The 27,649-nt window shown below is 43.5% G+C and overlaps 3 protein-coding genes across 8 annotated transcripts; 1 reads left to right on the top strand and 2 right to left on the bottom strand.

The window, feature by feature from the left end:
• Positions 1-697: 697 nt before the first annotated feature.
• Myb (proto-oncogene like protein Myb) lies at positions 698-23,143 on the bottom strand. 5 transcript variants are annotated; one of them, XM_066733589.1, is made up of 11 exons: positions 22,937-23,143; positions 22,816-22,863; positions 8,450-8,612; positions 7,579-7,734; positions 5,649-5,970; positions 5,197-5,521; positions 4,591-4,997; positions 4,192-4,508; positions 3,978-4,067; positions 1,975-2,100; positions 698-1,779 (listed from the first exon to the last, which is right to left on the bottom strand). In XM_066733589.1, exons 2-11 carry the CDS (start codon positions 22,833-22,835, stop codon positions 1,645-1,647), a joined length of 2,061 nt encoding a protein of 686 aa, XP_066589686.1. In that variant the 5' UTR covers positions 22,836-22,863; positions 22,937-23,143; the 3' UTR covers positions 698-1,644. The 5 variants fall into 5 exon arrangements, with proteins under 5 accessions (XP_066589686.1, XP_066589685.1, XP_066589684.1 ...); XM_066733588.1 differs by having other exon boundaries at positions 22,816-22,874; XM_066733587.1 differs by having other exon boundaries at positions 22,816-23,143.
• Hus1-like (Hus1-like checkpoint clamp component) lies at positions 9,580-24,963 on the top strand. 2 transcript variants are annotated; one of them, XM_066733594.1, is made up of 4 exons: positions 9,580-9,635; positions 23,829-23,885; positions 24,026-24,432; positions 24,490-24,963. In XM_066733594.1, the coding sequence occupies exons 2-4, from the start codon at positions 23,834-23,836 to the stop codon at positions 24,853-24,855; spliced, it is 825 nt and encodes a 274-aa protein (XP_066589691.1). In that variant the 5' UTR covers positions 9,580-9,635; positions 23,829-23,833; the 3' UTR covers positions 24,856-24,963. The 2 variants fall into 2 exon arrangements, with proteins under 2 accessions (XP_066589691.1, XP_066589690.1); XM_066733593.1 differs by lacking the exon at positions 9,580-9,635 and adding an exon at positions 23,474-23,636.
• Positions 24,899-26,729, bottom strand: Nup62 (Nucleoporin 62kD). The gene is made up of 3 exons (XM_066733591.1): positions 26,501-26,729; positions 25,404-26,362; positions 24,899-25,336 (listed from the first exon to the last, which is right to left on the bottom strand). Exons 1-3 carry the CDS (start codon positions 26,568-26,570, stop codon positions 24,974-24,976), a joined length of 1,392 nt encoding a protein of 463 aa, XP_066589688.1. The 5' UTR covers positions 26,571-26,729; the 3' UTR covers positions 24,899-24,973.
• Positions 26,730-27,649: the final 920 nt, after the last annotated feature.

Raw genomic sequence — 27,649 nt, forward strand, 5'->3', positions numbered from 1 at the left:
AATTTTTACAAATGCTAGGGTGGCCTAACCCCTTAAGCATTTGCAAGCCAGTTTATGGCCTATGACCCTATGTATTGAACAATACTCACCTTAACACACCATTCCACTAAAGCGTGTAGTATCACATGCTAGATGATTGTACACATGTATAAAATCCAAATTAAATTATACATAGAAATTAGTTAAGCTAGTTTAAGTGAAACGCATGAATTTCACAGGATTGAATCCAAAGCTTGTTTTTTGTCTCGTTGTTTTTTTCTAGAAAGTTTATGACACATTTGTGATTATTATCACGTCTTTATTATTGATTTGTAAATTAAATACCAATTACAAAAGCTTTTTGTACATAACGGCCGCAATAATGCTTTTGTTTTGTATAATATATATAATACAGTAATGTATCAAATAAACTGGCTATAATTTCTTCAATCTCTTACTTTCCACGCAATAAAAAATAACATTGTACAATTAACTGAAAGATTCACAGGGGAAAAAGGAAAATACTCTCTTTTTTTCGTACCGGAAGAATCGATTCGCTCTCGGGTAATCTGTAATTTTATAATTTCTTTAATTTACGCGCGTAAATTATTAAATTAAATAATTTAATATACAAATTTATATATTTTTTTTTAAATAAAAACGTTTTTATATTAATTGTCATTTACAAAGTATATATATATATATATATATATATATATATACATACGTATATTTATATATATATTGTTACACGAGAACGAATCTAACAAGCTATTGCAAAGAGTGGGGAAACGTATTTTCTCATCTGATTTATGGAATTGAAGTAGAAAAATCTACCCACCTAGAGACTGCTCTCATTCTTTTCATACATTTGAAGGTGCTCAAGATTAGAGTGTTTACGTATAAAGAATATGAAAAGAATTTAATACACACTGTATCAGAGGTTTCTCTGTTTTGTACACTTAAAATAGCAAATAAAAATAACCGACGCTCAGCCTCGTTGACCTTTTCATATAATTAAAGTAGCGCGAGACGCGTCGCGATAATTTTTATTAGAAAATAGATTTCTTTTATATTTTAAATATAATAAAGAAAATAATTTTCCTGACGCAAATCCCATAAGCTATCCCTTTCTATGGAACGTTATGAGAGGAGCGAGGAAAATCTTTAGGTTCACAAATAGGAGACTGTCCTTGAAAATTTGCGATCTGTATCTCATTCCTTCGGAATCGAAATAATAATAATAATAATTCGATGAATACTCGCGCGCAGCGTAACACTTTTTTCCGACGAAAATCTGTATTACCCACGCTGGAGAAATGCTCCTTATTACAAAAGTGATTTACATTAAATACACATATTCGCACATACATACCTACACACAAAAACACGCGCGCGCGCGCGCGCACACACACACACACACACATACACAAGGATTTTTCGGCGAATAAGATTATCTTATTTACGTGTTTCAATTTCATTTTCTTGGCGAGAAGACATAAAAATTTGGTTCCTTTTTCCTCCATAGGCATCTCATAGAGAGCTCGAAATATAATCTTGAATGCGCCGTATTTTTTGGACTAGTAAATTTCATGGCTCGTTCCGTGTTCCGTAGAATCGATTCGCAAGAAAATTTGCCGTGAAAGATCGATGCTGGACTCTTGATTAAAAGTTTAGAGTGCGAGGGCGTAGTGGTGAGAAACCGTAAGCGCGCAGGAAGCGACGAGCCGCGCGTGTCATTTCCACTTGGTCCCTCGTGCGACCGCACGCAACGGTTGTCCATTGCGCCTCCAGCTGCACCTTTAAAATATGACAAAGCATCCAATGAGCAATTGTATGAAGCAAAACAAATTCTACAGTAAAAGAGAAAGAAAGCCCAAATTCATCGACACTTGATTTCGCTCTCAAAGTGCCGCATCACCCAATTGCAAAGTTGGCGAGATAGTCTCTGATAGAAGAAAATTATGGAAAAGCTAATGGGTCCAGGGGACTCACCTTGGCGCGTTTGACCGGCTTAATGGGTAGAGGGCTGTCGTTAAACGAGATGCCGTCGAATGTTTCGAACGTGATCGCCCGCTTGGCATTGGGCTTCCTTTGGGCGGACACTAAGTCGTAGGGAGTCTGGAAAGGATAGACACACTAGCTACAGCCGGCAATCAAGAAACGCTTGTAGAAAAATGCCTACACAGAATCTACCCTGAATTTATCATTTGCATTGAAAGTCTCTCATCGTTCAAGTTGTTCCAAACACTGGGAATGGGGATAGTGAGAAATAGGATAACACACACACATTTATGTACATTGGGAAGGATATAGTTTCAATTTTACATTCGTGCAATCGTCCCTTTTCTCGATTCTATGTCTAGGCCCTTTTCTTAATTCCTCTTCTCCAAACCGTATCTATTGTCTCTCTTTTAAAACATTTCTCTCTCATAAGTACTCTCTTAAGAGTCCTTCGCGCTAACAAGCATAAAATTTTTGTCACTTTAGTTGCGATTATTTGGCTTGAGCTTTAAACCGTTAAATAAGCAAACAGTCAGTATGATTTATCTGACTGTATATGTTGTATATAGTGCTTTAATACGAGAGCTCTCTGTTGACCAATTAAACTTAAGGATTTTTAGATCTTCGATCATCGCCTTTTGAAACTTGGATACATCAAACCTATTAGACGAGGTCGTTTCACGTGCCTCGCGAGGCTCTTCGAATTATTCTAGTTGATCTTTGGACTCTTCGCTGCTTAAAAGGACTTCATAGGGCTGGGGGTGGGGTGGATCAAGGTACTTTGGTACGCTAGGCCAGGCCTTTCTAGGAGATTCGTTCTAAGTTAGTGCATACATGCGGCAGCTAAATATATTTACGAACACAAAACATCAATAAATATAAAATGTATATGTAGATAATATGTTCATAAATATAAAAAAAACATGATCGTGCGGAAACGTACCTCGGGGACGAAAAGATGAAAAAAAAAAAAAAAAAAAATAGAGATGGGTATAAAAATTCGATTCGTCGAAATAAGTACCGCGCTGATAGTCCCTGAGCTCATTATAATTTACTTCTTGCTCCAATTAAATATATCGATATATAAATACACACGGGGATATTTTTACTCGCGTTATTTGTAATTATCGTATTTCTTTTTACTACTAAATACTTGAGTAACTTTTTCAAATATAGAAAAGAACGAGGCTAAAGTCGAGTTCCTTTTGATCTTCGCTTTGTAACTCCAGCGGTAACAACGCAGCTAAAACTTGCTGCTTTTAACAATTTGTCAATTAAATAATAATAATAATAATCTTAATAAAACAATCAATTCCAGTCCTCTTGCACAATTCTGTATAATACACGCGAATAATTTAATAGGCATGTAAAATAATTTAAGTACTCGGAATCTTGGACCCGAAGTGTCCGGTTTATACTATAATATACTTTTTACATGATGGATAATAAGTTAACTATATATAGTCGTATAAATAATTAACAAAAGTTGAAGAAAATGGGGGGATCGCGACGTTAAAAGTTAATTATAAATATAATAATAGAACGGCGTATTGGGGCCGTGGTTAGTCGTGTTATTTGGTTCTTAAACAATAATAAATATATAGCTAACAAGAACGTTACTAATCTTTGGATTGAACGACACCGGGAGGGGACATTGTACGAGGATGCTTGTTTGGAGGGTTCTTTTGGGGTTTGGACATCAATGGTGGTGGGACACCAAATGCTCAACTAGCACAAGTTAACTGGCACAAGTTAGTTAACGTCAATTATACAAGTAATGAAGCTAGGTAGATATAAATAAAAGAAGTATGATTACGTGTGAGAAAAAGAGAGAGGTTGAAAAAAATTTAGAAGAGGAAGCAGAATAAAGAGAAGAGTTAGAAGGCCGGCTAGCGTGTCTAAAGGCGATTGGACCGGGAGTAATACCAGGATAAGGCTGGCTGGCTTTGAATTTGGCTCTGAATTTGGTTCTGATTTTGGACTCGGTGCTCTACCTTCGCTGAACTCGGCCCTGCTGCGAGGAAACTGTCGTCAAGGGCCATCGATGCTGGTGAGAACAGTACAGACGTGTCCAAGTGCTTGCTCTGCAAAAAAATCCAAGTTAATAGATGTACGATTTTCAATCGCAGACTGCGGAGAGATTATACGTAACGAGTGAGGATTGATGGGGAAATCTAAGGTAAAAAAATGGATGTAGAAATTAGTTACCGGTGTTTCGACGGCAAAACTAATATCCGACGTATCTTGGGAAGAATTGGCCCATGCCTGGCAAAGTGCTTTGCGAGCTTTCTTGCCACCAGGTGCGCTATTCTCTTTACCCCGCCGTCGGATGGTGCCGTATCCCGAGTCTTGCAGAATAATACTGGTACCGGCCAAGCTCTCTCGATCCGTTTCCTGTTTGATGATCTCCGTAAGAGCGTCGAGTCGGCTGGGCGTCGAGGGCGACTGAGTCGCTGCGCCACTTCGTCTTTCCAGCTCCGCCAGGGCGTTTTTGAACGGTGTTGGTGTCCTCGGCGTATTCCCATCTAAAACAGCGGATCGAGCATTCGTTTAAAATGACGCCATTGCTTGAATCATTATCTTTGTTATCTCGGCGTCTCTTCCAACCATTTTGGCTACGACGAAGACCAGATGGTTGAGGAGTCGTCAAGGGGCCAGGACTACCGCTCTTTGGAGTACTGGCTCTTGGCCAACTGGAAGTCTCCGGGCTGAGACTGTTGAGGAACTGCGATGGGCTAAACGGTAGCTGCTTGATGGGTGTTGACGGTGAAATGTTGCTAGTCTCGTTCTGTTGAGCCAACATAATATAATCCGACTGATTCCCGCTATCCGGAGTCTCGGTTCGTTGAACGTTCCTCCTTCTACGAAGAATCGGCGGTGGACTGCTCTTCTTTTCCGCCAGGTGGGACGGAATATCCTCCAAGTCTGGCATAGGTAGCAGCCTGATTTCCTCAAGATCCTTCGTGGAGCTCCTCGAACTCACTACCTCCGTTGGTATTTGCATGTCGAAGTACCTGAAGGGAACACGCATAGCTCTTAGTTTTAAAACAACCAAGACATGGATTGCTGGTGTACAAGGACAATCTTTTTTGCATGCCCCAGCAGAGAAGCACTTTGATCTAATGAGACCTCTTGGAAGGTAGGCATTCATTGTGAGGGGATCCATCTGGGGATTTAATTCATTGTAATGTGCCATGTGCGGATAATACGTACTTGGTGAAAGGTGATAGCTGCTCCTCTTTGACTCGCACATTCCCCCTTCTGGGTGTGGAGCTCAGCTGGCAGTCGTTCCCATCGTGGCTACGAGGGTTTAGGTGATGTAAGTTTTGGTAAGAGTGACCGCTTTGTTGCTGTTCCCATGCCCTCACCCAGTCCAACTGGTCGATATCAAGAGATTGGGAGGAGCTAGCCGCCGCGGTAGCGGTGGTATTGCTATTGGTGCTCGAACCTGACTTTCCCCTAGTTTGACGATGCGCAACATCGTCCAACGCCAAAGGATCCTTCGGTACGGTTTCTGCATTTTTTCTCCTTCCCCTACCTGAAACATTCAAGACGTTGCAATGCTTGCCGGTGGCCAAGATAATAAAGGACTACTGCACTCTGCCGTTAAATCTGCCATTATTGTTGACAAGTGAGCAAAGCGAGGTAGAGGAAAGTAAAAGTACCTCTCGTTCCGGTAGTTGGCCTACCCTCTTCAGCCTCGTATTTTCGCCTCATAGTGCTATTCCAATGATTTTTGATGGCATTGTCTGTCCGTCCGGGCAGTAGCTTGGCAATTTTAGCCCATTGATTGCCAACCCTGCGGTGGGCCTCGACGATTATTCGATCCTCCGCCTCCGTCCAGGCGGTTTTCTTAATACCAGGGTTCAAATGGTTGTGCCATCGTTCCCGACATTGTTTCCCGATACGGCCCTTCAAATGGCGCGCTATCAGAGTCCATTTCTTCGGTCCGTACCGCTCCACCAGCTCCACCACTTTCTCATCCTCCTGAAAACCACGTAAGATCATTAGTTATCAAATTCTAACTTATCGATTTCGAAAAACCCTGTTTATCCTCCAGAAGAGTCGATTAAGACTCCGTACTATCACAATGATCGAGCGAAGATGAAAACATGGGTTTGCCCGCGTGGCTCTACATGCGTGTATGAGTGTGTAATATTTGGAACTGATCGGGATTGAAGAGGGGGGAGTGGCTCAAGGGTTTGCGTAAAACAACCGTATACCCCGCATAGCGGATCGGTTTCGCGTTTGGGACAAAGAGTCCTGGGGTCCGAGGTTCGCGGAATCTCGAGGTGACTCTGAGAAGCAGGAAGAGTGGGGAGGGTTGGAAAAGAGCGGGATCCGGGCGTCTGAGCGTTCCCTTCACCTCCCACATCCCACCGTATCTCACCATTCGTTTCGCCCCACCGATGGAAGGATCCGAGGAAAGAAAGCAAAAAAAGAGAGGAGCCTGGAGAAACGTACGCACAATGGAGTTGTACACACGCACACGCACACACACACGCACAGAGACAAGGTCTCTCACCTCCCCCACCGGAATGCATTCGCCACGGTGCGAGAAGAAGTCTCGAGCTCTGCATATGTAATGCACGTATACACATACATCATGTGTAGAAAACTAGCGAGGTTTCTCTAGTACAAAACCTCTGGATAAAAAAGGAAGAAAACATCTTGTGCTTCCAGCAGTAGGGAGATGAATGAGATTTTGTACAAAGTTCTGGCTACATCCTGTGCTCTGCGAGGTGTCGCGGGACACAAAATGCGAAAGAGTAGACGCTTGAATGGGAATAGAATATACATCGCATCCTGGGCCATTGAAATTCACTCGGCTATTCTCGCATTTGCATCTGGTCTTTGTTTTACATTTCGTCCGGTACGCGCACGATTCGTCCACTTTGTAGTGTGTGTCAGTATGGATCATGGTTTCTGCAGTACGCCACTCTTGGTAGGTTAGGTTAGCTGTACACTATACATAGTTGCGCCAATGCTGTATACGTGTTGGTATGCGAGTGTTTATGGCGGGAAGGCGCACTCGCGTGATGCCGATTCTCGTAGGGCCAACCGAGGCTGTTGCCAAGTGCATTGGCCAATGACTGAGGCGCGCAGCATCTCTTGCTTTGAGTGCTTTGTGGTAGGGGGCAGTTTTTTCCCTACGGACAGCTCCCCCCCCCCCCCCCCTCCCACCAAGTCGACTTTCGCGGTTTAGCTGGCTTCTCCCTCATTGGGCGATCAACCAATAACCGGGCATTGGAAACTACGATTGGCTCGACGCGCACAAGCTTGTAAACAATCGTCGTCTTGTCATTCAGTCGTCGGCCAAGTTACCTGCTCTGACCTCCAGACAGCGATCCGGATTGAATTTTAGAAGAAGCCGTTTAGAGAATTGCTAATCTTTTTCTTGTCGCGTATCGCGAGCCTCGGAGCTAAAGTCGGTAATATGCTACAAATGTAGAAGTCTACTCTCTTTGCTCGATCATTGTTGCTTCTCCCTTTTCTTTTAGCTTTCGTTGAGACCTATTTCGCTCATGATTCGAATCGTTTTCCTCCTGGGATTCTCAACGTTGACGCAGACATTCTATTATGAACTGTTCTTACCTCTTTGGTCCATGGCCCCTTTACTAATTCTGGATTCACCACTTTGGCCCATCTCTGCTGGCACTGGACGTCACTGCGGTCCGGAAAGTGAGCCGCTATGTTGTCCCAGTGTAGGCTTCCCAGAGTGTTGCTCACCAAATGTTTCAACAGAGCATCCTATAGATTGAAAACAAAGCATACTCTCTTTAAAAGATATTAACGGGGAGAAACGGGACATGTGTGAACATTTGCTTTAATTTGCGCATTTCTTAATTATCCACGGGAGTGAGGCGGCCAGTAGTGCAGGGTCTGTTGTATTTAGTAGTAAGGACAAAGGCTTGTACAATGACTATAGCTATCGAATTACTTGGCGTTCTCGGGAATATCTACAGAGCGAGAGAGACAGAGAGAATTGATCGATCAGCCATGGTACTTTTTCCCACGGGAAACCATATAAACCATATGGCACGTGAGTGACACTATCCACGCCATGCACTACTAATAAACACGAAGTAGACGAAATAAAAGAAGAGGGGCGTGCCTCGGAACTACTCAACTCGTTAAAACCCACTCCGTTGAATATCATCGGCGATGCAAGTCTCGTATTGTTCGAGCAGCTGTAGCGAAAAACGTATAGAATCTACAATATTTATATAAAAAAAAAAACCTGCATCACGGTAAGTTGTCTGATATATTGAGATCTATATGTGAGATTTCCGAGTGATTTTGTACAGTTTGATTAGTTTTAAATTAAAAGTGTACCTACAGCATTCTATAGAGTAATAACGCTCTGTATTACAGGGAGGCCTCCTAAATACCAATTGCAATCGATGATCGACCGGATGGAGGAGGGACTGAAAAAAAGTGAAAAAAGCAAAGTTGAAGGGTTTACCTCTTCTTTGGTCCAGCGACCCTTGTTTATGTGCTTCCCCTGTGGCTGGCCGGCTACGGTAGTTCCTCCGCTCGTGCCCTGACCCGAGCCAGATGGACAGATGCTCGGCTTCTGCTCGACCTCCGACTCGTCCCCGCTACTCGAATCGTAGCCCGAACGGGATCTGTAAACAAAATTATTCCCTGCTTTACTCGCGTTGGACAATCAACCAACCTTCACCCTTTATTCTATACGAAAAATTCCTTAAACGCTTTACTACTACACTATATATATATATATATAAATATTATAGAAAAAATAATATAGAATTTCTTATTTACAGCGAGTACTTCATATCTTTCTCCGGTGACAAGTTTTACTCTTGCACGATACTTATGCGGGTACTCCACCCTCCAGGATGCTACACATAGAAAAAAGGTGCCGAAGATATAACGTGTAGAGACCGCGTGTGCGGTAAGTTAAGAAAAACGTAGTGCAGTAGTGCACGTGAGCAGGACGCAGGATGTGGTTGCCGGTACCTCCGGGGTGCGACATAATCGCTATATATACATATAAGGATAAAGGACAACGACGATGCTACTTCCACTTCCGGACCAACGAAAGGGAAGACGCGAGAAAACGAAATTAAGGAAGGAAAGAATAAGGTCTCGGACGTTCTGTTCACCCAACCGTGATTTCCGCTGATGCTCTCGCGTCGGCCAAGCTAGAGGACTTCCGACGAAGAATTCTGAATTTCTCTGTCTCTCTCCTTCTCGCTTGAATATGCATATAAGATCCTTCAGGTAAAATGACCCAGATCATGAACATAAAATGCTGTTTAACTTCGTAACTAGAAGAGATAACAATTTTTGCTATAAGACCTTTCCGAATGCAAATCAATAGACGCTTCGAAAAGGTTTTACAGCAAAAGTTGCTCTTTTCTTGCTACAAAATTAAACAGCATTTTATATCCACGGTATATAAGTGCAGAGTATAACAGTAAGCAAAATATTCTCTTACATACGAGCGGCTGCTGCGTGGAAAGGGAGATTGGAGCCGAGGAAGTGATTTAGGAGGAGGTGACGTAATTGGACGATAGCCGGACTGGAAATAATGTGAGCGCCGCATAGTTAATCAGTGGTTCGATAACAACGAGTTTGAATTCATCCAACTGGAGCTCTAAAAGTCCCATAGTCTTCGCAACGAGGTCACTCTCCTCTTTAAGTATAAAACAACATTTCTCACATATATTTTAGCTTCCAAGAGAAATAGCGGTTGAAGCAAATATATAAGCAAAGAGAGCAAAGAATTTGACTGAGTGGAAAGAGGCAAAAATTGCTTGCAAGAAAAATCTCTTTTTTTCCCAAGCATGAGCACCGTGCAGTAGGATGAGTTATTTAGAAATCATTGATCGTGTCGCGATGCATTCTTGCTGGTTATTTAGTTTCGTCTCCCCACACAGGAACAGCTGCGTTTACTGTAAGGCTGCGCCCCCTATAGGGAGTGCAAGGCGGCACGCCATGATAGCGTTTATATGGGACACCATGAATTCACGTGACATAAACATATGCCGCTCGCTTGCAGATGGCTCGCGCGAACCTTATCGTTCCTTTGTCCCCCCCCCCCCCTCTCCCTACTATTTCCCCTTCCACCATACAAACTATATCCCACTGAAAAATACCACCAGCCCTCCACGATGCACTATCCCTTTCCTTGCACGACCTCGCACATGTTCGCCGATTATTCCACTTCTTTATTTACAATTCGATCCTCGCCCGCCTACATTATACCTCTCTTCAGCATGTACTGGGTACCCCTTCGTCCCTTTCGCTATTATTATATCATTTTTATCCACCAACTCTCTCTCTCTCCTCGAACAATTTTTACATATTAACCTTCTAGTCCATGAAAAATGTTGCGTGAAATCCCACCGATTGGTCCCGTCATTGTTTACTTTAAAAAGTAAACACGTATGCAGAATTAAAGGGAATATCGCGAACTTCTCGGTAGAAAGCGTGTGCTGTTTGTGTATTTGGGTAATTGGCTGCTATCCAGGTAGTGGAGCTTATTATAGCATTGACCAGATCAGAATTATATTATATATATGTGAGCTCGGATTTCTATCCAGTACACCCTCGTTTTTCCCACTACGATCGCAAACTATTGGCTCGGACAATATCGAGTTCAAGGCCAGATGAGACTCCTGAATCTCGCTCGAAACACTTTCGATTCTATCGAACCATCATTCGCACAATTTCTTTCTTCGATGCAGGGACAAATCAATGCTTTGGAAAGAATCGAGCGAAATGGAGCAAGTTCGTCGACTGGGAAAAAGCTCGACGGAAGAACGCCGAGACGTCGCGTCGACGGAGATAAGGAGTTGTACAGATAATTCGGACGATCTATGAAGCTATCTCGCGGGATTACGCAAAACTCTACAGCGGTGAATTCTGAGAAGGCTCGTCAGCGTTGCAACGGTCGTGCGTATCCTTGAGTTCAAATCGTCGGTACTACGTCACGTGACCCAATCTCTCTTGAACTTTTTATCATCTCTGAGAATAATTACCGAAGCTGACACTTGGAAAATGACACATATTTCGTCAGCAATCTACATATAACAGTCCTGCCCCCCCCCCCCCCCCCCCACCCCTTTTCAACAAGTTTCATTCATAAAACGTTGAAAGCGTATTTACCGCGACGCGACGAATGCGAGACAATGAAGGAACGACGGTCGAAAACTTAAATAGCGTATCTCCGCATGGGTAAAAGCGCAAGAGCGTTTGCGGAAAAGGAAGTTTTTACGGTCCGTGGATTTGGTTGTCAATAAAGCGTTAGGTCGAAGCTGTGACCTTTCGCGAGGGGGGAAGGGGGGAACAAAAATAGGCTCTATAATGACTACAAGCTTTTCGTGGATGCGAGAAGAAACACTTATCGCGTATATACTCCTGTGTTTGTAAGTGTACGTACACAGAGAAGTCTCGGCTGGAATTCGCGACCGTTAGAAAACTAAAGAGACGAGGAGTCACGATACACTCTCGCTGGAGGAGTTAATGTAGGTGTACGGTTTCACGTGGAAGATAGTTCCAGGGAGAGTCGAGCGAGGAGAGAAGCTCGTGCAGGCTAAGAACCTCTCGACGAGGCCCAAATAAACTCTAACACACAGAAAACAATTTACATAATAATAAACCCTTTTCCTCTTCCTAGCGAGCCATCAACGTTCTTCGTGCACAAGTATCTGATCCGTGTATAATATTATGTATATATATACACATATCCCATCGAGTCCTCTCTTCGCCATAAAACTCCCTCCCCCCCTCCCCTTCCCCCGTATTTCCACGAATAGTTTCTTTTGATTTTCTTCGTATTTTATCGCGCAACGGGTCCTCGTTCTCGTCACCGTTGATTAATCGACACGAGTGAGATTTCCATCGAAGGAGTGGACTATAAAAGGCTGAATTATGTATTATAAATGGAATTTCTTAGTTAATTAATGCCACGGTGAAAATTAGTGCTGCAATTAGAGGGAAGCTTTTTCATTGGCGAATCGAAAAAGGGAGAGGCAGGTGCGGACACGAGCCAGCTGTTCGCATTGGAGGCTTTTTCGAGCAAAACCACCTCGCTCGGTTTTTTAAATCCAGCTAAGGAGTCATTTGTAAATTATTTCGCACGCTTTCTAATGTCGAAAAGCGATTCTCGTAATTTTGAAATACCGATCGTCCGGTCGTCTTTCACCGGCAAATAATTCACGACCCTCTGCTTAATTTATGACTCGACGGAATTTTCAAACGCGTCAACGAGCGCCTACCTGCTAATTAATAAACTCATTATAAGGAAACTTTGTATCGAACCGCCAGAAACTCGTGAAATAACCGTCGTTTTGTACGCGTGTACTTTCACGAGAGGTAAGCTCTGGGTATAAAAACACAATTGAATCTCGGTAACCTTTTTTTCAAACTTGTACTAGGAATTTGCAGTTTCTGCATCGGTGATCGACGCGTTTGTGAATCCGGCGAGTCTGACGAATCGTTGATTGGTCCTCCTAGGGGCGTTTGCAAGATTTCCCATATACATATATAACTTCCTCCGTCCATTGTAAATACCAGGGGTGAGAAAATAAGAAGACTAAAGAAGGGTCGGGGGTGAATGGAAGGAAAACGAAGGAGAATCGTTGCACAGCGTCGTATAAAATCCTACGGAATTCTTTACTTTTATTGGGGGTAAAGCGTGACGTTGGCAACGGATCCCCGTAACGGGGCGCAAGATGACCTTATTGTTGCGTGACGAGCAGTAGGGTAAAGTCTGGGGGGAGGAAAAGGAAGGAAGCGCAAAAGGAAAGAGAAATAAGTGGAGCGATGGAAGGAAAGGAAAGATTAGAGTCAAACGAAATAAAAAGGGGAGGGGGGGGGGGGGGGGTGTGGGGAGCCCTCCGGCCAAACTGACGTGACCAAGAGACTGAAAAATTTGGAGGAAGGAACACACGAATGGAAAAACAGGAAGCAAGATGGAATCGAGGAAGGACGGAGGGAAAAGGAGATTGGAGCGTGAAAGAGGGTGTCGTGACTTGGGTTCTCTCGATAATTTTCACGGAAAACGGAAGAGGAAAGTGAAGAAGGGGAGTGGAGGGCAGGGAGGAAGGAAGATAATCGGAGAAAGGGGGAGAAACTAACGCGAGGGCGCTGCGCCATAAAATGACTTAAAAAAAGGGCCACCGAACTCGCTCGAAGAGAACGAAGGAAACCAACTACTACGTATACCGGGAGTTTAAGGGAGGGGGGGGGGGGGCTGGTAAGAGTTTGGCAGATGTCCGCGTGCGCGCACACTAGCTGGATGTGCTCTCATTCTCACGAGAGAGACAGAGACTAGGCCCCGGGAACAATAACCGAAAATGTACAGAGGCAACCCTCCAATTTTGCTTTTACAATATATATATATATAGCTACCTTGGCAAACCTGTCGTTCAATGCCTGTCGTAAACCGCACTTACCTAATTTAGCCAAGGTACAGTTCTCACTCTATATATATATATATATATATATATAGAGAGAGAGAGAGAGAGAGAGAGTAAATGAAAGAACGAATCGCGATGCCCAGTCTATAAATCCTCTAAGAATAAACGAGTATATATATATATATATATATATATAAATATATAGTTTAGTTTGAAATTTATGTATAAGGATAGCGCGCAGAGTCGATCCTACAAGAGGAGGGCCCGAGGGCCGGGGACCAGGTGCTGCTGCCCTTCCAGTTCATTTTCCTCTGGTCCCGTGATCGCCACCCCCGTGCTCTTTTCACGGACCCTCGAAATTCTATACCGAGCCATCGACTCCTTCAAATTAAAGAAGAAAATCGAAGAAAACACTCTCTGAAAACCGGAAGGAAGCTATGGTTAAAAGTCGAGATATTTTAGGATATACTCCAAGCGCACCTTTTCTGTATACGACCAATTGATTCTCATCGTTCGATTAAACGGTTGTTTGCTCGCGTAACGGGTCGTTAGTCTTAAAGATGACGGATCGCTTGAATCGTGAACGACGTTAATCCTGGGGAACTGTAAACAAAAGTTAATCGCTTCCCACGCATCCAATGCCACTTCCTTTCGCCACATTTCGGAGTGTCTTTCTTTCCGCAGTATCATTATTCGCACCATGTGCATATTCCTATACACGATATCATAACTTTAAAAACGCGTAATAATCCATACATATAATATATATACATTGGCACATTCTCACTCGATTTCCACTGCTTATAGGTTTGCAAGGTCCCAATATCGCAGTTCCGAGAAATATGCGCACGAGTGTTTTCAAAATTACACATAGCAGAAAAAAAAGCTGGGATGCATTATGAAAGAGTGATGGGAAATGTTAATTGTAGGATTTTTTCCACGGATATTAAGTGAGCGATAAAAAGAGGGTTATAAATAGGGGGGGGGGGGGGGGATGATGGAAAAAGATAATAAGCGATCGGCATTGGCCGGGTGGGTACCTTTGGAGTTTGGTGGGTCTCCTGTATGCACGGGGCGAGTCGAGTCGAGTCGAGGCGAGGCGAGGCGAGGAGCGGGGGCCCTGACGAACGACATCAGGGTGGAAGCCCTTAGGAGAGACATCTGGCCACCACCTGCCTCGATGCCCTCGCACTCGCGCGAACCAACGCGCGCTCGCGCCAACTTCCCCTTCGATAGAATCGAGTCAGGCCTCTTTCCGCCTTACCCCTCCCCCCTCCTTCCAGTAGCACCCCCTAGTATATACATGCCTCATCCACCCCAACTCAGAAACGTTCTTCCCATGCAACTTGCACAGCCATGCGGTGCACATCGTGCACGTGGCTTTACCTAGAACGCTATAGCATCTATCGACAAGTCACTCTTCGTACGCGAAGAAAAAGTCATTTATACGCCAAGTTTGGCCCAGCTAATTTTTAGTTACAAACAAGTGCAATAAATTCCCGCGATACGTTACGTCAAGAAGCGTAATGTAACAATAAACTAATTACTCACTATTCTCTCGTCCCTCGATTAAAAAATTACGCTCGTCTATAGCATAAAAAAAATTCTTTGAAAGTCGCTGGCGACGAGGGACTGTTTCTGTTAGATACAGACAAGTGCAGGGGATTCCCCTGCGTTACAAGAGGGTGCTGCTTCGCGATGCAAGAATTTTCCCAGTGTTAGGGTGCTCCGTACGGAAGAGGGCAGAAGGTTCGCCGCTTGGAAATAAGGAGCGGGAAGTTGCTGGTTGTGTGTGCGATGCATCCCTTCCCCTCCCGCCCCTCTTATGGAGAACGGCTGGCGGCCCAACGCAACCCCTCTCACCTTTCTCGCAAATATGGCGACTCTCGTGCATCCGATCCGACGAGGAGGCACCCGGTGCTCTCCTGCTCCTGCTTGCTCGTTCCCATGACAAGTGCGCGCATCGTGAATCTTTAATTCCACCGTGGGAATCCCGTCCTTCGAGGGGTTTCGCCGCCGGCAGAAACATTGCGCGCCAAATTGGCCCAGGCGTTTCTCTCTCTCTCTCTCTCTCTCTCTCTCTCTCTCTCTACGCACCCCTGTCCCGAAAGACTCCGACGTGAATCATCGCCACCCCTGCGCCCATTCTAGCCAGCTAGTTCGCTTTCCTCCCATCGCTCGCTATTTATTCTTTCTTCCGCGCGTAACCTCCCCTTCTTTTTCTTCTTCTTTCGATCCCTTCGTCATATGGATATCGCCTTATATATATATATATATATATATATTATAGAAAATTTAACAAAAAGGCTAATTATGTTTGGAGAAAAATTAAAATATTGACTATTCGTGTTAAACATGACTTTAAGGATTGACAATTTTCGCTCTTTTCCTGCATGGAAAACAATGAAAATTCGGTGAAAGAGATTAAGTACAAGGTAAAGCGTGCATTCGTTGTGTTATCCTGGTGCACGCGAATAATTTAGAACGTCTACTGCCGAAGAGAATAATTTTTAGGAGTGAGAATAACGAAAATTAAAAGAGAGGAGAGTGTACGGCGACTTGACAAAATTGTCCAAAAGTTGTACTCGTTCCCGCAACTGTATCGTTCGTCGCAATCTACCCCGTCTGCCTGTCCGAGCTTGTTCCATTGTGGAGGACGGATCGATTGTTCCAGCATGGCGGGAACCCTCCGACAAACTCATGCACGCGGTGCTGCGCGAGACTCTATAAGTATATACATATAGGTAGCTATAATTTTGAGAAATAATTTACACACCGTACTTGGCGTAGGAACGTCGCGCGCTTTAACGTGCCTTTTTCCGACCTTCGAAACATTATCACAGACTTTAAAAAGAAATGAAAAAAATGATAGAAATCGGAAAATTTTAACAGATTATCCTCATTATCGTTTCTTCTCGCTCGCTTTGTCAGTATCGCCGACGCGTTGGTAATAAGGGAATTAAAGGTATGAGAGAAACTTCTGATTAACCGCGGGAGATAAAAGGTGCGAGATTGGAATTTCTTTGGTGGTCGGTCCGGAGCCGCAGAAAGGTCTCAGCTTCTTTCCGTAATAATATCCTATTTCGTTAATCACTTTTGCGAAATCCGCGCAACAGGAACGGGACGGCGGTACGAGGGAGAAGAGAGAGAGAGAGAGAGAGAGAGAGACGAAGGAGGGGGAGGGGGGAGGATCCCCCAGGTAGGTATAGAAGCACGTTTAAAGGTCGTCCGTCCGTCCGGTCTCTTCCCAGCGGGTTACATCCCAAACCGGGTTTAAATCTCCGTCCCGAGCCTCTTGCATCTTTTTCTAGAGAGATCGAAACTCGCACAGGCCCCTTTTTGGTAGCCGAGCAACGGGGACCCGTACCTTCCTCCACGAGTTCTTCCAAATTGTCCGTACAGCCATTCTTCTCTCCTCTCCACTCATCTCCTCTCCTCTTCCCTTCCCTTTACTTACCTAGCCCTCCCGTTTTTTTCCTCCGCTGACCATCCCTATAGTTTTCTCGATATTCCGTTTCCATCGACTCTATTATCTGCTCTAATGGTAATACTCGAAATTTCTCTCTTTAACTCCTCTGGATAACGCACACGCGTGTGTGCATGCGCGTGCGTTTGTGTGGAATCTGGTTGAAAAGTTGATAAAATGGCAAAATTGTATACACACGCACACTATCACGCATACAGAATAAAAGTTATTGTGACGCTCCTCCCTGAAATCTAGCATTGTGCTCGGTGGGCCTCGATAAATCGTCTCTCGATAACCCTGCTGCAGGAAGGAAGAGCGCGATAACCTCTTGCGAGTGGCAGAGAGGGCGGAGGGGGGGGGGGGAGGGATTGGGGAACGAGGGGATGGATAATTCGGTACAACTCGCGCGGTCGATGCAACGCGAAAGCCGCGTGAATATGTGGAAATTGTTAGAAGCTGAGAAAGAAAATCTTAAATTCATACAACTCGAGCGATAAGGCACAAAGTATAGAAAAAAATAAACTTACGCTTCGGTGGGTGGCGGAGAGTAGAAAGACGAGTGATACGTCGATATATCGACAGTCTTTGCCGGTACGAGTAGACTACCCTGTAGCAAATCCATCCTCGATCCTTCCTACGTAAATATACAGCCAGGCCTCGACTCTGCTGCACTCACTCGCGCACAAATACCTCCTCCCCCTCCCCCCCGCTCCCTCTCCCTGTCCAGAATCACCGAAAAACTCGCGATTCTCCCTCGGCCACACTCGCGTCCTACGTCTCCGTCCAGCTCATCTCTCCCCCTCTCACTTGTTATCGATCGCCTCGACGCGAGAATCCAGTTGGAAGGACGATTATTGCACTGAGGGAGAAAACTTGTCGATTGGTTGCATATGGGAAAGGGAAGTCGGGCCTCTCTGAGAAAGCGTCGAAACGCCGTAGCTCTACGCGAGCCCTCGCTGCGAATCCCACGAAGAATCTTCCACGATCATCATTCTCGCGTCGCTGCAGCACCGACTGCGACGCGCCAATAAAGGGAAGAGAGGGAGCTAGCAGAAGAGTATAACACTGTGCGCAGAGCTGGCGTCCAAACACAGAGGGAGTCCATGCGCACGATGCTCTCAAAACGCCGCGTTATTTCGCTGGAGCCTGCCAAGCACACTCGAAACTCCACTTTGTGTATGTATATGTGTACGATGTATAGAGTTCTCGAGAGGGACGAGATTCCAAGGGATCGTTAGATCGAATTTTGTACGCATAGAATTCTATCCGACTATCGACAGTTATTTCGCATGCAAGTTTCGATCCCCTGACCGGTGTCCGTCATTCCGAGCGAGAGAGAGCGCGCGCGCGCGCGCGCGGGAATCCTGGTTGGACGACGCGCGACCTCTGCTTTATCCAGGAGAGAGATGAACGCGACGCGATTCGCTCGGCGTCTGTTTGGGAACTGAAGTGAAGCGAAGTATGCGCTAAACTGGTGGTGGTGGCTGAGGGGTGGGGGGAGAAGGCAGGGGCTAGGGTAGGCCAACCAGCCAGCGCCACTCCGCGCGCGCGATCGGAGCCACGCTAGGGTGGAAAGAGAGAACTCGGAGAGTCACGGAGAGGAGAGCACACGCTCGAGCATCTATTGAAAGGAGAGAGAGAGAGAGAGAGAGAGAGAGAGAGAGCCCGACGCAACCCGTGTTGAACGGAAGGTCGAAGGGAGGGGGGGGGGGGGGGATAGGGACGCTACGAGCACGAACACAAGGAATGGAGCCGGCACCGGGCAGCCCAACCAACCAGGCGGTGCTGGCGAAAAAACCCCGACCCTAAATCCCTCTCTCTCTCTCTCCCTCGCGCGCGCGCGCGCGCGCTATTTGCAGTTTCACTGCTTCTCCCCCTTGCTTTACCTTATTCCTTACCTCACCTCGCTTCAACTCCATGTGCCCGTTTTCACATGCCTCTGCCTTATACCCGTATGTGTAATCGTGCATGTATAAAGTACGCAAGAACCACGACGCAGACAGAGCGAGCGTTCTACTGCCACTCCGATAAAAACACTATACTTTAAAGTGGAAAAACTCGCAGATTCTTTCGCTCGTGAGAAACGTACAAAATTAAAGGTTTGGTGAAATTCGACACTAAAGTCGAATCTCCTACCGAAGTTTGCTGAACATGGATTTACAGGTTTTTCTGCGTTATCGAGAAACGAGTATTGGATACTTTTGCGCGAGAGACTTGCTCCTGAAGATCCAGGAGCGAAGAGTGTGTTTACGGGGACTCGAGCGCGGTCACCGAACTTGATGGAAAAATTCAATATATATTTACAGGTCTCTCTTTTTTATTGAGAAACGAGTATCGAGTATTTTGCGCAACGCGATTGCTCCGAAAGGTCCAGGAGTAGATTTTGCGCCAGGGAACAGCTCCGAAGGATCCAGGAGAGCAGAGGATGTGCTCGCGAGGACTCGAGCGCGAGCACGGAGCTCGATAAAAAACTTGAGCATAGATTCACAGGTTTCTCAGCTTCGCAAAAAAAGGACTATCGGATATTTTGCGCAAGAGAATCACTCGAGTGGGTTCAGGAGCACAGTCCGTGCTTATGGGAACTCTATCACGGGCACCGAACTTGACCGAAGGATCGAGGCTCCGTGGATATGGATACGGGACGGACAGGTTTCTTTCTCGATGGATACAGCCGCTCGCATTCCGAAGGAGCGTCCATTAAAAAAGTTGGGGCTTGCCTCGTGCCTCTCAGTCCTTCGCGGGACCGACGAAGACCCTCTTTCGCTTGCTTTTACCGCCGGTAAGAGTGGTAAGACTCGATCGAGATGTCAGGTGCCTCCTTCCTCCTTCTTCGTTTCAGCTGCATCCACTCTGCGTCAATTATCTCATTTATACACCTATACATATATACACCACTCCTGGTCTCCCAGTCCCACGGTTCTTGCGCCACTTCCAACACTTCGAGAAAAAGGTAAACAGATAACAAAGAGAGAGAGAGAGAGAGAGAGAGAGAGAGAGAGAGAGAAGAACGTGGAAGAAACTTAGCATAATTAAACATCGTGCGAACGAGTGGTAACGATTTTGGCAAATTTCGTGCTGGTAGGATAAACATTGGACCGAACCAACTAATTGTTTGTTCAAGGGGGTCCTCTCTTGTATAATTGTCAGGCGTCTCGAGAAAATTTGGAATTTTGCGAGGAAACGGGAAGGTGGCAGCTGTGACGGGGACCGAGCGAAAAGAACAAATCTTTGGTTCTCTTTGCTCCCCCTCCCCCTCCCCCCCCCCTCTTCTTCGCTCTATTTAGTATTTCTCCCTCTTTGCTCACGAGTCGTCGAGTCGCGCCGGAAGAAGCGTGTTATATTCGACGATTATTGCCGTGACCCTCCCCCCCCCCTTCTCCCACCGCTGCGACCAATCGAGTCCAGCAGCGGCGTTAATGAGACGCGGAGAAGAAAGAGTCCCGAAACGCCAGAAAAACATCCGGCAAGAAACTAAAAAACACGTTTGTAACACTGTCACATGTGTGATACGCGATGGACCGGTGATAAAAACGGCCTTGTTGCAAAGTAACCTTCGCGCCGGACGAGACAATGATTCTTCGTTCGTTCATTGTTATATTCCTGAAGAATTATCAGGGGAATAGTGTGTGATAAGTTCATTAAGATACCGATCTCTTTTTCTTTTCCAAAACTGCGATTCCGAGAAATTTTCTTTGATGTACGATAAACGGTATAGACAGACATTTAATAAATATAAGTTTCTACATGTTATCAAACGATAATTGTTTTAATTTTGAACAATTTTTATTGTTGAATCTTCCATTAAAAAGTCACTGTAAAAATCTAGAAAAATTACAAAGCATATACAATAAAACTCTTTTATCTGTTGATCCTATAGATTTATATCGATAACCGAGAAAAAGAGGCATTATTTATAATAATTTAAACCATACTAAACCATCAGCTTTAAATTTTCACCAGTGTCCAAAAAGATTGAGCATGCAGACGGAGGATTAAGACAGAGCACGTGTGTGTATGTGTTTGAAGTGCAGGAAGAAAGTTTTGGGAGCTGAAGAGCAACGGAAGTAGAAGAGACGCGAGAATAGCGAAATGAATAAATGGCTTGGCGAATGGTTAGGAGGCAGAGGAGAACACGAGGTGAGCGACGCCGATACATTTCTGCTGTTTGTTTGTCCTTGCGTCCTCGACTGACACACTGGCGCGCGTTTCTCAGAGCCTCTGTGGTTAAGTTTGGTTGCCATGCGGGGATCAGCGTGACGTCACTCAATCTCCCATCCAACAATTTAATATTGATAAGAGAAATGTATATATATATATATATATATATATATATATAGAGAGAGAGAGAGAGAGAGAGAGAGTTCCAAAAATCCTTCAACCACACCATTCTTCGCCTCCTGAAGAATCGCTAAAATCTTCAAATCCAGCAAACCTCGATAAGATTTAATCCAAACACTTACAATCACATCCATTGTTAACCCATACGCATGAATTTCCTAAAAACATCATCCTTTTATTACAACCTCCGAAAGAAAATCTGTCTTCCGAAAATTAAACCCTTTGCTGCTGACGCAATCCAATCCGACCATGATATATTTTGTTACGAGGGCTCGTCCAAGTCTTGCTTCACAGCAGAGGAATATTCGGCTTAAAAGTTTCACGAGATTCTTTTTCACGAGAAAACTGACTCCTCTGCACGCACGCACGCACGCACGCAGGGGATGTTCCTCGGGACGATACTCTATACTCGCCCGCTTGCCGGATGTCGAGATCGAGAGAGCCTGTCCTGGCGTGAACCGATCGAATTGCCCTGCGCGCTGTGTATGACTCGAACGCTTTACCGATCAACGATACGGAATCTCGGGTAATATAATAAGTTAATAAATCATTTAGAATGCACAGCTGCGAATCGACGGAACTTTGGTATTTTTGCTTTGCTTCAGAGATTTCCTTTGCTCCATACGAGTTCCTCGAGAATCTGTTAAATAGCGTATTGTTTGGTACTTTACGATACGCCACAGGGACGTAGTTCTCTGAAGAAGAGACTGGTCATCCTATATAGATTCAATGTGTCCACTAATTCGAGTGTTCTACGTTGGGGAAGACAGAAATTTTGTTTTAAAGAACAGCTGCGGTAGCGCTCCCCCTCGACTATCTTTCAGATCTGACGATTTCTCCTAAAGACATTCGCCGCACACCAGAATGGATTTTCCGTATGTCATTTTCCCTCGGCGGCCCGTACAGCAGGGATGCGTTAGCTAGGAAGTGCGAGATACGAGTATATGTTGGAAAGGGAGAGGTAGTTTTAGACCGATGTCTGCTCTACACGCGTGCCACGTGTTTTTCCACCTGCCCTCCACTAGTCAATATACTTCAAAAGTGCTTTCTCCTTCAAGACCTTTCCCACATAACCTATTAAGCAATTTCCTCCAATGTTATGTTTCTCGATTCTAAATATCAGCCATTTCCTCCTTTGTTATCATTCAGACCTGTCAATATTACATTTTTTTTTTACTTTAATTTGTCTAAGGTTGAAAAATGTATATAGTGAAAATGGTTCTACCGAATTATTCCTCCTAATCGATTCCCTGGTGGATTAAATGGTGTTGAGAAAAAGCGCGGGAAAACTCTAGGTTTCCTCCGTACCTTTTCTTTGCCGGCTCGTATTACAAGCAAGTGTCTCGAGAGTTGCGATATCGTAAACAGCTAATGGCTGCATGCGTTATTAAATTGTTTAGTAATTGCAAAAAAAGCTACGAGATAATATTGTTTCTCTTGTTCTCTACATTATGGAAAAACAATGAAAAGACAATGGAAATTCTCCATACAATATACTGTTGAAGAAAAATGTACTCGTCAACAATGCTGATCGTTCGAGAACGTTTTCTGACAAAGTTTTCTAGATTCTTATTAATTTGTAAAATTGTAAATTGAACGATTATTAATTTCTTCTTACAAAATGGTATTTCTTACCTTTGCTTTCTTAGCCACATGACCTAATCGGGCATCGTTCGATGACTTCTACAAGATTGCTATTAATTAAGTTCGTTGAACTGTCCTAAAGCACAACAATTACAGCAAATGGCTGAGTTACCTCTAAATCTGAGACAAATGTATAATGACATGAGATTTATTCAATGCACAAAGGTTATTCAACACACGGTCGTCACTGTCTACTCACACGATCAATTATTGTAAATTTCCGTCAATCCTATAATATTTTTCTACGGTAACTGGATTGGTTAGAAACTGTAAATTACCTCATGGACTCACAACTACTTGTTTACAGAATCCATAGGACTTGACAAAGTGACATCATTATTATCGACATGCGTAATATAACCCCTAACCCCTATTACAAACAGAGTCATTTCACTCTCACGAAAGTTCACGGGAAACACACACGCTAGAGACATCTATCGGTCAGTCATCCAACTTTCTTATATTCTTATTCCCACCACAATTCTATGCAGCTTTGTCGCCCCCCCCCCTCTATACCCTACCATACCTACCTACCAATTGTTTGAAACTTAAAAGATATTTTCTCCAAGCTTACCAGCCGGCAGCTGCTAATTACGGCTCTAAACATTAAACAGAGCCAGGCTCAGGCTCCAAACACTTGTTGAAGATGAGGACCGAGCTAAATCGTTGAATTGAAGGTTAAAGTGAGACAACTTGACATTAACGAAGCAGCGCCAAGCTTAAGTTCCGTTTGATACAGTACGGGCCTGTACGTTTGTCTCTCTTACCAGAGCAATTTATAGTTACTCCAAATAGGAAATGTTAATTTCACGGTAATTGCCTCATTCCCAAAGTTTAAACTGTACCATCAATTTGAGCGAGGTTCTAGTTTGCAGCAATTATTTTTCATTCTTTCAAAATATAATTGATCCATTCTCGCAGGAATTCCCGCCAAATTTTATACAACATGTTTTCTGTGGTTTAAAGATATAAGTATTATTAACTGAATATAATTTCTTTTACAGTAAAAATGAAGCTGAGATGCAGAATGACTGATATCGAAGCAATGCGAGATTTTATAAGTAAATTAATTCTTTTCACCTAACCTTTAATTGTTTCATTGTAATATTTAATTTCTTTCTTTGTAAATCCTCAAATACTGCATTGATAGCTAACATTATCATCACTGTAATGCAAACCCTTATGTTGTATTCATTTTCAGGTATAGTCACAATCATTTCCCGTTTATCAAGAAACTGCGTTATGCGATTCACGAAAAACGAAGTATGCTTTAGGGCAGGACATTCAAAACCTCCAACAGCCTGGGCAGAATTATCTCAGTATCATTACTTTATGGAATATACGATGTGCGGGGTAACCGAAGAACAAAATGAAATTTATTTGGAGTGCGACGCAGCGATGATTTCACAAAGCTTAAATTCTCTTAGAACATCCGCGCGTAGTGTAAAAATTAAATTAACGAATAAACAACAACCCTGTCTCACATTTGACATTGAATTGCCTTCGTCGACGATGGAAGCCCGACAGTGCATTCATGATGTGCCTGTGAGAGTGATACCTCGCCGGGAATGGCCGGAGTTTCAAAAACCAGATACCCCAGAATTCGATGTAAGCATCAATAAAGTCTACAAAATCCCACTGTTATTTAGATAAATCTTTTTTCAGATCTCAATTGATATGCCTAACTTAAAGCACATACGAAAAATTGTGGAAAGAATGAAAAATATGAGCCCTCATTTGATAGTAACAGCGGAGAAAAACGGAACTCTTATTTTAAAGATTGATGCGGATAACGCGAGCGTTGCCACACACTTCCATAGATTGCACGTATGGACAAGCAGTCAAAATGCCGAGATCGAGAATATCTCCGCAACAGTAGATGTAAAAAAATTTTTAATGCTCCTGGGGTGGGACCTTGTACACCCACAAAATGTTAAATGCAACATAATCCAGAACAAAATGGTCAATCTACTCTTTTCTTTGGATCAGCACTTGCGAATATATCATTTTGTACCTGTTATTAATTTATGAATGAACAAAAGGAAACAATGAACTAGTTTTAAGATTTTCTAAGTAAGGAAATATATAAAGATTTTATTTTGTATCGATACACTGACGTTTTTACATTTACTGGAATCCCTTTTTCAATTCAATTATATGCCAAGTTGAAGCTTCTTTCATGCTCTTGCCTAAAATTTTGATGCATCTCGACGATTTGCTGGATCTTTTGGCTTAATAAGGTAGTTTGCTGGTCTAAATATTGTAGACTGTTCATATGTGCATTTAATATTTTTCCTATCTGTACAATTGGATCGCCAGAATCTTGAGCACGGTTTGCTTCATTCAGAAGCTCGATGATCTCTTTTAAATCATCAGACATCTTCTTTAATTGAATGTCAAGATCCTCCGCGAGGCGATAAGTGATCTCTCGTTCAGGATCTGAAACGGACAATGAGCCCAATTCTTTTTCTAAAGGTTCAAGGCAATCCTGCAATTCCTTCTGTTGACCAACCTAGATAATTAGAAATATTAATTACTTTCTATAAAAATGATATCATTTAGCAAAAATCAATACTTACAACATAATCCAACTCATGTTCAAGCTGTTGTTGCTCTAATTTTACCCTTTCTACTTCTTGATTAAGTGTTACTATTTTTTCTCCATTACTAATTAGTAGCTTATCCCATGTATTTACTTGCGAAGCTTGATTAACAAAGGCTTTCTCCTGTTCCTCTAGTTCCATAGTCCATTTGTTTATGGAGTCTTCTAATTGACAGAAGTTAATAGCTGCTGGCTGATTAGCATTCGCAGAAGAGGTGACTGTGGTTACGGTACTTAAGGTTGCCTGGGTGTTAGCTAGAGTCAAACTAGAAGGTGCAACTGATGCTGCAGGTTTTCCTAATGAGAATGAAATTCCTGAAGCTGTAGTGGCACCAGTTGTAATGGTAAATCCAGTAGTGGTGGGTGCAGCTGGTGTTGTTCCAAGTACAAATCCTAGAGAGGCTGTAGTTGTAGCAGCTGGTGTGGCTCCTCCAAGATTAAAACCTGTCGTAGCAGTGGTAGTTGTGGCTATAGGAGTTATTGTTGTGCTACCAAAAGTAAAGCTAGTTCCCGCTGCTGTGGTAGCTGGTGTTTTAGCAGCCGTACTGGCAGCAGCAGCTCCAAAGGAAGGTGTACTAGTACTACCTCCTAAATTAAATCCAGGCAACAAGAAGCCAGTAGCACTTGTGGTAGGTGTTCCAAAACTAGGGGCTGTGTGGGCAGGGATAGAACTAAATCCTATGTTTGTTGTTGGTGTGGTACCAAACGATAAGTTTACAGCTTGTGGTGCAATTCCTGGAGGTGCGATAGCTCCTGGAGTTACTGTGGCTGTATTTGTTGGAGTACCAAATGTAATATTTTGAGGCTGAGGAGTATTCATAACACTGCCAAAGAGGGATTTGTTTTGCGGAGTGGCAGTGCTTTGCTGCACATTAAAGCCAAAGGATTTCCCAGCATCTCCAGCACCTGTTGTTCCAAAGGTAAAACCTGTAGGAGCTATAAGAGTAAATAAAAAAATGTAACAACTCTTTTCCATAAAATATAAATTCATGTTACATTAAAATACAAGAATACCGGCATGTTATTCGTTCGTACAAATTATATTATTAATGAAATGAATTGTCGTTCAATTACCTCCTGTAGCCGTATTAGTGGTTGGGGTAGCCGCAGCTTGAGTTTTGTTAGGATCCATGGAGAAATTCATTTCTGTTATATTTTAAAGCGATAAAACATAAATTAAGTGATCGAACGAGCTTCGCGATGCGAAGTTCGATCATAATTACATGAAACCATGAAACTCTCTTAAACCTCGTATTGTACATAAGATATCTAGATTTGCCTCAGCTTGGATAACTTGGATTTAAAAGTTGCGACATCTAGTGAGAACGAAATGATACTACAGCCCTACGGCTACGTTCATTGGTGTATGTACATTGACCGACATGTATGGCGTCCTTCGATGCATTTAGGAACCGCGTTATACATATGTAGAGCCTCTCACAGAACTCTCACTCCTCTCACTCAATCCTTTACCTACCAGAATCAAACCAGAGATGAAACGGGAGATTGCTCATGCCAGGTCCCGAGGCAATCCCTACCGGTAGGCGGCGCTGGTGTTGGCAAACGCGTGTCTCAGGTCCATCTAACCCCTAACGCCATCTATCGGAAGAGACCACGAAGCACGAGCGTTAAGCTTAGAATAGGGTAAAACATATATGCATTGTTGCCAGAAAGCGGAATAAAGAGAGCGGAGATATTTTCTCGGACCTCTCTGTCTTTCTCGCTGTTAGCTTCTAGCAGAAGAGTCGAGGCAAAATCTTTCCGTTTCGCTTTGCCGAAAATCTACCAATATTCGATGTCATTTATATTTGCAGGCCAATGCCTTTATACATGATTTTTTCAGCATATTTATTTATGAGCACTGACTTATTTAAATCAATAATAAATTAAGGAAATGCGTAATTGTTATATAATAATTATTTTAACTATAATTTCATCGTTTATTTCGCTTATTTCCGTAAAATCTGAATTTCTTTAGTTTATTATTGATTATTGTAAGTCAATGGCCATTAAAAAAAATTTAATCTTAAAAAAAAAAAGAAAAGTACCGTTCAGGAATCGAACCCGGACCCACAAATCGCCACGCGATTACCTTACCGCCTAGACCACGAGGCTTCTTCAGTGCACCGTAAACAGATAGTCTTTTTAAGTGCTTGAAATCTTCTTTTAAACCATATAAATAAACGAGCAACCGACAGCTTTATTCATTATTATTCTGTCATA

Source organism: Prorops nasuta, unplaced genomic scaffold, assembly GCF_024137725.1.
Source record: "Prorops nasuta isolate Cenicafe-Biocafe unplaced genomic scaffold, Cenicafe_Pnas_1.2 PNAS00011, whole genome shotgun sequence".
In the NCBI taxonomy this organism is placed as follows: domain Eukaryota; kingdom Metazoa; phylum Arthropoda; class Insecta; order Hymenoptera; family Bethylidae; genus Prorops; species Prorops nasuta.